At 38.3% G+C, this 10,886-nt stretch overlaps 1 protein-coding gene across 6 annotated transcripts; it reads right to left on the bottom strand.

Moving 5' to 3' along the window:
* On the bottom strand, nt 1-10,883 carry raptor (regulatory associated protein of MTOR complex 1). 6 transcript variants are annotated; one of them, XM_012365585.2, is made up of 24 exons: nt 10,314-10,883; nt 10,032-10,134; nt 9,189-9,430; nt 8,888-9,034; nt 8,622-8,797; nt 8,492-8,551; nt 8,305-8,405; nt 8,091-8,224; nt 7,613-7,996; nt 7,442-7,516; nt 7,101-7,358; nt 6,514-6,657; nt 6,323-6,443; nt 6,185-6,256; nt 6,042-6,083; nt 5,686-5,831; nt 5,505-5,602; nt 5,336-5,435; nt 5,055-5,209; nt 4,798-4,968; nt 4,439-4,698; nt 3,950-4,114; nt 3,562-3,835; nt 1-3,417 (listed from the first exon to the last, which is right to left on the bottom strand). In XM_012365585.2, exons 1-24 carry the CDS (start codon nt 10,527-10,529, stop codon nt 3,228-3,230), a joined length of 3,834 nt encoding a protein of 1,277 aa, XP_012221008.1. In that variant the 5' UTR covers nt 10,530-10,883; the 3' UTR covers nt 1-3,227. The 6 variants fall into 6 exon arrangements, with proteins under 6 accessions (XP_012221008.1, XP_012221009.1, XP_012221004.1 ...); XM_012365586.2 differs by lacking the exon at nt 6,042-6,083; XM_012365581.2 differs by having other exon boundaries at nt 6,185-6,443.
* Nucleotides 10,884-10,886: the final 3 nt, after the last annotated feature.

A 10,886-nucleotide genomic window follows, 5' to 3' on the forward strand; every position in this document is an offset into this window, starting at 1 on the left:
TTACGAGATTACGAGATTTCTCATATTTACACAGGATCGTGACCGTATTGTATTTGTTTCTACGAGGCGATTAATACATAATTACACAAATTTACAGTAGCGCACAGTGCGAAATCGCAATACTCGCCTCTCTCCACGACTTACCATCTAAATGCCTGCCGATTGTTATTGCTAGCTAATCTAATAGCAGCGCGATCGTTGTTGCATACGTATAATCGTACATAATTATATATTATACACTGTACAATATATAATACGTTGTCAAGTTGTACATGTATAATATATACATGTAGACAGGACCGGTGCCAGACTGTTTACGCCTTAGGCAAAACTAACTATTCACCCCCCTCGTCTAAAAAAATTGCCAACTTTCCTGATGGTGATTGCTGCGCCTCTTTGAGCTTTGCTCTTGGAGCCCTTGAGCCCTAGGCGGTTGCCTGTTCGGTGCCTAATGGCAGCACCGGTCCCGCATGTAGGAATTATTACGGAATTATTCAGGATTCAATTCAGAATTCGCAATTTTCAATTTTTATCAGAAAAAAATATATCCCCAGACTATTATCAATTTTCTTTGAATCTGCCAATTGTCTCGGATATAATTCGAACATCCATGATAAAACAATCACTGAAAAGCGAAATGATTCGAATCGGAACAGTTCCATGATAAATCTCTGGAAGTCAGGAGTCTAGACTTACCGATATCCCCCCCTTTTTTTTTGTCGACCGCAGTTTAATCTCAATGCGTTTTTTTTCCTTTTTTCTTTTTTGATCTCGTTATTTAAATTTGTATTAACTCATTTTGTGACCAATGTGCAAGTTAAATAAATGTAAAGCGCGACTAAATTTTAGGAGAAGAGAAGAGTCAGTATGGACCGCCTATTTAAATATTGCCACGCTTTAAAAAAATAAATATAGAAAAATTCTATTTTTAATGTTGACCGCAGTGCAATCCATCACTAATAGCGCCAAATTTGAATCGTTAGTTAATACTTTTTCTTAAAATGGATATTTGTTTTCTGTGGCAAATATCTACGAAACAATATTTCAAATATCCAATTTCACAAATAAAGTGTAATTTATTTTCTGTTATCCGTTTTTTTTTTTCTTCGAATGCAATGAGAAGTAACAGAGAATTAGAGCGGTTTGTCGAACAAAACAGAATGAACAAATCGCTTTGATAACAGAAAAAAAAACGCACGAGTTTCAGAATCGTCGGTCGATGATGACACTTAAGTACATCTGGCACTATGTTTGCACCTACATATCTATTTGCAATCAATGAAACTCTAAAACTGGGACCACAAGCAAACTGAACCTCAAAAGGAGCTACCCGAATCCGCGAATCGAAACAAAATATGAATTGCGAGAATGTTGACGATACAAAGATCGACAGAAAATCAAACACACATTCTCCAACACGAGGCTCATTTCGACAATGTGGCTCCAGCTTCGCAGCACCATCCATCAATGCCCGTCACTTCATCGCCTAGACTGCGTGTCAATAACAAAACTATCGTATAATATAAAGAGATAAAGCTATTTGCACCTTTCACGTCTTTCCCTTAGCGCACATTTACTGCTATGTGTCTACGTATTTACAATATGTTTATTATTACAATAATATAACCGTTTCTCGATTCTGTTAACATTAACGTGCTCTACTTCGTACTTTTAACTTAATAGTAACTTGTTCTACATTTGTTACATGTCTTAATGAAGCTACATTGCTCTCTATCGCCGCAAATATCGGCGGATTGTGCACTCGGCGCATAAATAGCAGCGACATCGATCGCTAGCTTTAACGGAACAAATCTCAATAAATTAATTATATAACAGAATAAGTGATCGTGCTGTTTATAATCCGTCGTCAATTATTATTCGACAATACAATTACATAATTATGATCGCAAATGCAATTGCCAACGTATTATGCTATAATTTTCCCAGATATGTGATACCACGGAACGCAGATACTTTACATAATTCTTAACAGATACAAATGTGAGACAATCAGACTATTTTAGCTGACAGCTGTGAGATGTGAACATTTAAACTAATAATATGACACTTCGTTGTAACTGCAATGCGAATAAAACTCGTAAATTCTTGTCAAACATACTTATGCAATAATTAATCAGAGGTTGCACATACTATTACGTATTTCAAAATGTTCAGGCTTCTTCATATATATACAATATATATGTGGAAAGCTTCGGTAAACTGTATCTGTATCTGTATTGATACGCAAGTATTGCACATACGTGCTATATATCTAATATTGCAATTGAAAATTAACGCATAAAAATATAACAATTATGCTTAATATCGAGTTCAATTATTCATCAAATTATACTTATTTATACAAAATTTGTACATCAATAACAGTTAAAATTGTCGAAAAAGATCCTACATTAATTTATCGGTCAGAAAATACGGTGATAGAAAAAATAACAAGAAGAAAGAACAATGGCTAAAATTATATCGAGAAATAATAGTGAAACGTAATCTCTAGTGTCAACTTGCCTTCCACGTAGCTTATAAAAATGCGTATAATGCGAATCGTATTTACACAGCCACGTATTTATCGATTCGGTAATTAAAATATATTTCCGTTACATAAAAAGCTGTATGAAACACAGCTCGGATCCTGAAGCAGATATTGCATGGCACAATAATCAAGATTGTTATCATCGTGCGGATAACAAAACATTCGTTAAACATTACTCTCTCAACCACTCTTACGTACACAAACTCGCATTAATCTTTTATCACAATGTACGTACACGTATTGTTATAAATAAGCATCTCCCGGAATACCAAAGTTGCTTCGATTCTATCTTGCGCGTAAAGTTTACACCAAGATAGTTAATCGTACATTTTGTTCTTTGGTTGCCTTCAGACACTTTGGTTAATCCATTCAATGGGGCTCAATTTTATCACAAAACTACAACTGTCCTTTTTTTTTTCCTATTTCTTTTCACACATTAGCAGGCGAGGTCGTCGATTCCCTAGCCAACAACAAAAAAAAAAAGAAAGGAAGATGTGCTGCTTACTAATAGTTACTTTTTAATGGTCAGAAACCATCGTATGGTTCTCTAGCGAAAACACGGGGACTAAAAAAAAGCCCTGATTTCGACGATAATAGCGCAACGCGCAAGAACGAATGCGAGAGCGTAAAGCACTGCTGTAAATTTACAAAGACCTTACACAAGTTCCATCTCTAGTAGTCATCTGCGTGGCTCATACACCGTAAAAGTACTGTCCACAAAGCCGGCCGCCATGGTCACGCGATGCGGATGAAAGTTCAGACAGCTTACGGGGCTGAGACGCGTGCCCATGAAGCCCTCGTGAAATTTTATCGTGTTGAGATGTTGACCCGTCATATTGTGGACGCTCAGACAGTGATTCGTAGTGCCGCTGCAACAAGAATGTATCCTTTTATTCCGAGGCACTATTCGAGGCCATCATTGTTACAAGAAATTATAGCTGTGTTAGCGGTTACGTTAACGGTTAACGTTCTATAGATTTATCAACAATACTAATGGGATAAATTCAACTTACCAGGCAAAAATATCAGCTACTTCGTGTACCATCAGCGCTGCAATACCTGATGCTATCTGAAGTGTGTTCACAGAGGAATTTTTTCTCAGGTCGAAGATTTTTATGTCGCCCGAGGAAGATCCGGTGAACAATTGCGGCTCGGATTCCCTCAGATACGCGCCCAACACCCAGGCGGTGTGTTCCCTCCAGGTCATAACTCTCGCTTCTGCAGGGGGTAATCTTCGATCCAAGAGCCGGACAGATCCGTCACCACAGCCCAATGCCATTATTGCACCTTGGAAAGGATTTCGAAATCAATATAAAATTTATTTTGCGTCATGAAAGGAGACAAGAGAAACTTTTATACAAATGTGGTATCAATAAGATGAAATTTTTTTATACAACCAACCTGTGCCGTCAACGTCGAGACAAGTGGTGCAACAATCGGCGCCCGTTGGTATATCTTGCTTCTTTAATTCGGTCTCCGCGTCCCAGAGTCTCACGATACGAACGTCGCCTGTTACTGCCAAGGTGAGCGATTCTTGTTCCCACTTCGTGACTAGTCGTGCTATTGCTGAAAATAAATAATTCACCATCTTCACAATAATAAGCTATACAGAGATAAAACGTTGAAAATTTTAGAGAAAAGAGTGGAATCTATACATAATTTTTTATCTATCGACTTTAAGGTAGCGCTGATAATAAAGCATGTGAATAACTTTTAGCCAACGCGTTACCTCAAAGTTAACAGACTAGATACATGTCAAGTTCCACCTTTTTCAATACCGATTTCTCATTTTTATGCCGGTGTACTTTATATAAGATTATTGACGCAATATAATATAAAAATTTATAGCTAGAATAATCTAGAACAGCTATAAAGATATAAATTAATTGCCTTGGTGTTCCATACCACTAGATGTTTTGGTTGCGGGTTGCACGTCCGCCAACGCCTGCCAAGCTGTGAGTAAAATAGGATCGCGGCTTATCGAGCCGTTGTAATGCTTCCATATTCGCACGGAACCGTCGTCGGAACCCGCCATTATCAGGCTTAAGTCGTGAGGGTTGATGAATTCGAGTGCCGTGATGCGCGATTTCGCATTGTTTCCGCGACTCGCACAGTAAGACAATTTTGTGCCATTCTGATAATCCCATACTCTAAAAATTTGTTATAAACATTAATCAGAAATCATTTTTTTACGTATGTGTATTATGTCCATTATCGTATTTTAGAAATGTTTTCAGCGAGACAATTACCCAAAGCAATCTTTCAACGCAACGGCCAAATGTGGTTCGAACGGATGAAAAACCAGGATCTGAGGCGACTGCGGACATCTTGCGTGATAGATTTGCGATTCTATCTTGCTCTGCGGTGCACGTATTTGTTCTTCCTTTGCATCGTGCCTCTGCTTCGCATTGCGTATAAATCTGTGACGATTATGCGTGACATTTTGTTTAGAAATACGAAAACTTGATAGATTTTTCTTAGAATTGGAAAAATCAGACTGTCTTACCGCCATTCTCGCTCGAGATAAGGTCTGCTTTCAATATCATCTATTTCATCCTCTAAACTAACAGGCTGAGCGAATTGCGCACAACTCCATTCGACGAACTGGGAGATGGTTAGTGGAGTCTTGGCTCCAAGTACTTCGTCTGCCTCTTCGGATATCTGTACAGTTAAAGAAGTATATATTTGTGAGAGAAACTAAATAGTGGACTTTCAAAGTTCGATTTCTTAAAAATGCTCCTTTTTGACTTATTCTCACATACTTATACGTACTAAAATAATTCTTACCGTGTTAGGAACAGGTTTCCTCGTGCGACTGTGCGGCAAACCTCTCGAAGAACGCAGCAAATCCGTTCCAGAATTGACAGCGGGTGGCGATTCTCCTTTGCTGTAGCCAAAAATAATTGGAGGCAAAATGGAGGTTAAACACCTTTCGGCAAAGTATGTTTTGACCAACCTTAAATAACCAGTGCGATTCGATGGTGATGGTGGAAGAGATAACGACGAGGAGATTTTTGTTTCGACTACTTCTTTAGGCGTGGAGGATGCCTTCACCTGAAATTTCTCACGTTTTATACGAGAAAAAATTTTACGCGACGACAATACCGTCGTCCCATTTCTATATTAAATTCTAATACCTTAATGCGAATGTGATTGGTGATTTTTTGAGACATAACACCGACGGCCGGATGAGGATCGTTGTCGAGATTGCACAATCCATGCCATAATTTCATATATACACTACCGTAAGAGAGACTTGGCAGATTTCCGAGAGAATTGTGACCTGTGATAAAAGAGTTTCTCGTCAAATTCGCAAAGTCTGGTTCATCGCGAGGATGTATTTTGAATTGAGAAAAGAAAAAAAAAAAGATATTGCTATTATACAAAGCTTGTGCGATAAGCGTATCTCTATCGATGGCATTGCACAGTCGCAAAAACAAAGGATGTACGAAACTATGTACGAACATGCAATGAAACTTCCAATCATTATTACCAAGTGACTCGCAAGGTTTCCTCACGAACTCCCAATTATTACCTGGCACACGAAAGAATCAAGTGACTGTTCGATTCAGTGATCAGACAGAGAGAATTGATTGGCTTTCGATTTTTTCTACGAACCAACACCCGGTGTCTTACCTAGACTGCTAATGGACGACGAGGACGACACTCTTTTGATACGGTCCTGCGACCCGAATCCATCGATCATATCTACGGTGTATGTATTGTTAGGTGACAGCATCTTCAATCTGTCGCGCGAGCTAATACGCCTCATACCACTGAACGGAGACAGGGTTTCCACGACGAGGTCCTTCCGACTGTTCTCCTCGGCCATAGCTAGCGTCACGAAAGAATTCTCGAAATGCAGCACCATCCATTGAAGAGCTACAACTAATTCCTGCAATAGCGATTTCGTCGCAGTCATTTGTCGACAGATTTTGCTCAATTTCGTGATTTCTGCTACTTACCTTTCTAACCAGCGGGCACATGTCGTGAGAGACGGTATTAATAAGCGTCATAGCGATAATTTGATCGATATTATTTGCGTGCTCGCTCCTGGTCGTTACACTGTTTATGAACGTGCCCAAAGCGTATACGCTAGCTGCCCGAACCTGAAGCAATAAATATTTCTTTAAAATCTATAGATCGATACACACACATAATGTTGATGGAATTATCGTCAATTTTGTAGCGCCTAATCGCAGCTATATTAAATTATATCAAAAGTGCAAAACATGATCTTTTTATCGCATTATACATTGAAATAAATTATAGCGAATTTATTTATATACCGATTAACGTCTATTGTAAATTTTATTCGATAAAAATATAACGTAATGCCATCTTGAAATTCCCAACATATGTTCTAATAAAAAATACTCCTAATGAAATAACAAGACTTTCAATCCGCTTAAATGTTGTACCTTTTTTTACATCATATATAATAATTTGTAAACGATATTTTAACGTGCTTAAATTTAGCTCAATAATTCGTAAAGCAAAACCGGTGTCCGCAATTAGGAAAGTATTCACGGAATTAATAACAAGCCGTCACCTCTGGAACAGGATCCTTTAATAATGTAAACAGCTTCTCATGAGCGATGTCCCTGACTCCGCACCATCTCGCCTTGTCAAAATTATGCCAAAGCCGTGCCAGACACAAACAGAGCCACTGCCGTAGCAAAGAGTTTGCGTCTCCCAGCTGTTCCAAGCATATCGAAACGAGATTGCCCTGATTTGCAGCCACCTGACCCGGTCTGTAATCGTTTACAATACTGGCCAGTACAAACGCGGCTAACGTTCTATGCTCGCTCTGAAATCATCATCAAACACACTTTTGTTGAGAGTTTAGCTGTGCCAGTTATCAGATAAATTAAAGTATAATGTATAAGCTACCGGAATAGAAGTATCCTGAAGCACGGACAAGAAATATTTGTGGCCGCCATCGCGCACAAGATCCGCTTGGCAAGTCTGCAGTATATTGCGGATTATACGTGAAATTAGAATTAAACTTCTTAAATGAAAATATGGATTTTGTTTGTAAAAAAAAGGTAAAGGAAGACTTACGTTATCTACTGCCAGTATCTTCGCCCATATAAAAACGAGCAAAGGTCGAAGTTCTCTGGCGTTGCTTTGTAATAACTTTAAAACGTACGGAAAGATACCGACACTAAGTGCTAGATTTACAGCCCATGGACCGAGATCGAGAAAACGTCCTAATAGTTCTAATGCTCTCAGTCTATGGACTTGGCTCAGCAGTACTTGGAGAACGATTGGAAGCTGTTCGGGTGGACTGCGTTTCTTCGATCCTAAGTTAAGCCACACTTGAAAAGCCGTAAGTTGATCCTCGAAGAATGACGAATGCACATAGCGATCCTCGTTTTCCAGAACTGTTGGCAGTTGTGCCAAGCACAGATCAAGCGCCATGTCCCAAGCTTGCCACATACGATGCTAAAAATGAAAATGTTAATTATTTCAGTAATTCAAAACTTATTGGAAAAAAAATCTCTTTCACTCAAGATCAATAGATCACAGATCAGTTCACCTGATATGTTGGCGGTAATTTTGGAGATGAAACTGGCGTGCAATCGTAAGAACGAAGTATTCTCTCTGCTAGCAAAAAATTTCTAAAAAGACTGGCGACTAATAGATCTTGTCTGAACAATCTTTGAAATAGATCTATAAATAAAGAAAAAGATACGCTTATAATTCTTCCATTTTTATTTTATGTCAATAAATTCATAATACAAATTCCTTACCTCTTGGCAAAGTGTTCCATGCTATTGTATCGGTAATGGCGGTGAATATCCAATTAAGTTCGCCTAACATTGTCCTTCTATCCGTCAATTGTCCAGGGATTCTGAAAGCACACGCAAAAATGTTTGTACACCTATTTTTCCGATTACACGGCATGAAATTTAATAAGAAAATTTGATAAAATCTTACTTGTCAATGAGATCAAGCGATATATTAGGAACTAATTTGGATGTAGGCTGCATCGCAAACCTGTACAAACAAAAATTTATGCATAACACTGATATAACTTTTTTCCATTTCTTATATTCAAAATTCTTACCAACGTATTGCAATTTTTATCGGTGTAGTAAGGCATGATGTAAATATATCTGCAGGTAGATTCGGATTCATTGGTAAAATCTGATTGGCTGCACACGCTGCTAATTGGATACAATTTTTATAACACGGCGCTGCGGGACACGTTACACCAGTTGCGCGAGTTTGCTGCTTTTCCATCTGTAAAGAGCAATTTTGTTTAATTACATCTACATACTTTATTAAAGCTTAGAATTTTTAACAAATTTCTGTGTCACTTCTATGCCTTACTTCGTACTCTTTTTCATGCTGATCAGCAAACTGTTGAAAAGATTCCACGATAATGCCTGCATTAGAACAATCATATACATAAATGCTAGGCGCACCCATCCAGGTCTGCAAGTCGTACACTGATAATGGAATGTATTGTGTATATGTCTGGAAAAATAAATCACTGTTAACGCAAACATACTTATTCTAACGTAAATTAATTATATTTGATTTAAAAAATGTAATCTTTTATCATTTTTATGATGCTGCGATGATAACAACAATAAATATATTCCTTCATATGTAATGCTAATATACTGACCCTATTAAATACCCATATTTCTCCATTAGTGGTAGGTTTCGGCACACCATGACCGTTATAATGAAACAGAACTCTTTCTTCCTTGGCATTTCGTCTCAAAGAGGTACATAATTTCTTAACTTCTTCGACAGTTGGATCTAAGCTCTGCTTATAACGCGCTCTTGGTTGCCATCGTTCATATTGTTTTTGTAAATTTGAACCAATAGTTTCAAGAGCCTTTTGAGGGCTCACTGACAAAGGATCTGCAATAAATATGTATCATAAGTCTTCAATATTGTTTAAAATTACTTATTACCTATGTAAAATTATTTTGATTATCTTATAAGCGAAATCACTTTACAATATATATAAACATTTCGCATAAATATTTTATAACAACTTTCTTTAATAACAAAAAATTATACGTTCTACATTCAATATGAAATTTGAGAAAGAACATAAGAATGGAAGAATTGAGTTGTGCAGGCATTGTTGCAAAAATTAATTATTACAAGTGCTCTTACTTTCCTTTTTTTTTTTTTAAATAAACCATTAAATTTGTATTTTTCTTCTTTTTATTAAAATTACTTTGTATTTTCTCTTTTCACTAGAAAATTTTTTAATGATAAAAAATTTAAACTTTATCATAAAGTTATTTTGTCTAAATTTAAATCAAATACAAAATCGAAAGAAAAATTAGGCCGAACGACGCCACCTGGCAAACATTCGCGAAGTCCAATATTCCACATGCTGGACTGTGAAATGCACATGAAACATACCTAACCTCAAAGTCTCAATTACGTAACGACATGTGCATCAATAGAAAAGACAGAATGTAAATAAACGCAGGGCTGGTTTACTCACCTATCCAACATTCAAGGCGCGCGCAAGGCTGCGTCTTGACGATGTCCGGCGGGTCGACGCCAACGTTCAGACACAATACCAGAGCGACGCTCACAGTTTTCATCTAAAAACAAAAAAAAAGCACGCCATCGTATCAATTCATACACGACTCTCACGCGCGTATTGTAGATGAGAAATCGCACTCCTTCTTTTTCGCGTCGAGATCATCGTGCGTTTTACCGCTATGTTATTTTATCACATTGCGATTGCGAGTCGCATCCCACAATGTTTATGTACACGTACCCGCTCCTTCATCCGCCACGTCTGACTGATGCAATTGACGCACTCGATCGTGGCATTGTGACGAGGTTTGCAAAAAGCCAGCTGCATCTGCCAGTCCTTCTCGTCGCCGGCTCGCCTGGGTGCGCCATTCGAGACCACCATCGTCATCGTCGACGACACCGACGTCAATGACAACGCCTCGTGGCACGATTTCATCCTGGCGTAACTAACCGACATCGTCGCGTTATCGCAATCGCAGCACCGCACGTAAAAACCGTGTCTAACGCACCGGTAACGTCGCACGAATGTACAAGCACGCGTGTGCGCGTCAACGAATACTTATCACACGATCGCGGCATAAAAGCATTCCGAGTATTCCGACGAAACACAAGCTCGCCGAGTTTACCGCACGGACCACCATGTTAAGGCACAAATTCATGGAACGCTAGATAGCAGCGTTGACGCAGTCACGTGAAAAGGTACCTTAAGTATTCATTCCTCACAGCCAGTGGACGCCTTATCGTGTTCGTATGTTTATATCGTGCTATCGTTAGATGGTAATGTCATAAAAAATCTGCAACACAACCTTCTCAG

This window comes from Linepithema humile, chromosome 6 (assembly GCF_040581485.1).
Source record: "Linepithema humile isolate Giens D197 chromosome 6, Lhum_UNIL_v1.0, whole genome shotgun sequence".
Taxonomy (NCBI): domain Eukaryota; kingdom Metazoa; phylum Arthropoda; class Insecta; order Hymenoptera; family Formicidae; genus Linepithema; species Linepithema humile.

Coding starts and splice junctions, on each gene's coding strand:
- raptor (XM_012365581.2), bottom strand. CDS start 10,529: ATGTCGGTTAGTTACGCCAGGATGAAATCGTGCCACGAGGCGTTGTCA. Junction 6,084..6,184: donor GTCGTCCATTAGCAGTCTAG/GTAAGACACCGG, acceptor TTCGTGTGCCAG/GTAATAATTGGGAGTTCGTG. Junction 3,418..3,561: donor GTAGCTGATATTTTTGCCTG/GTAAGTTGAATT, acceptor TTCTTGTTGCAG/CGGCACTACGAATCACTGTC.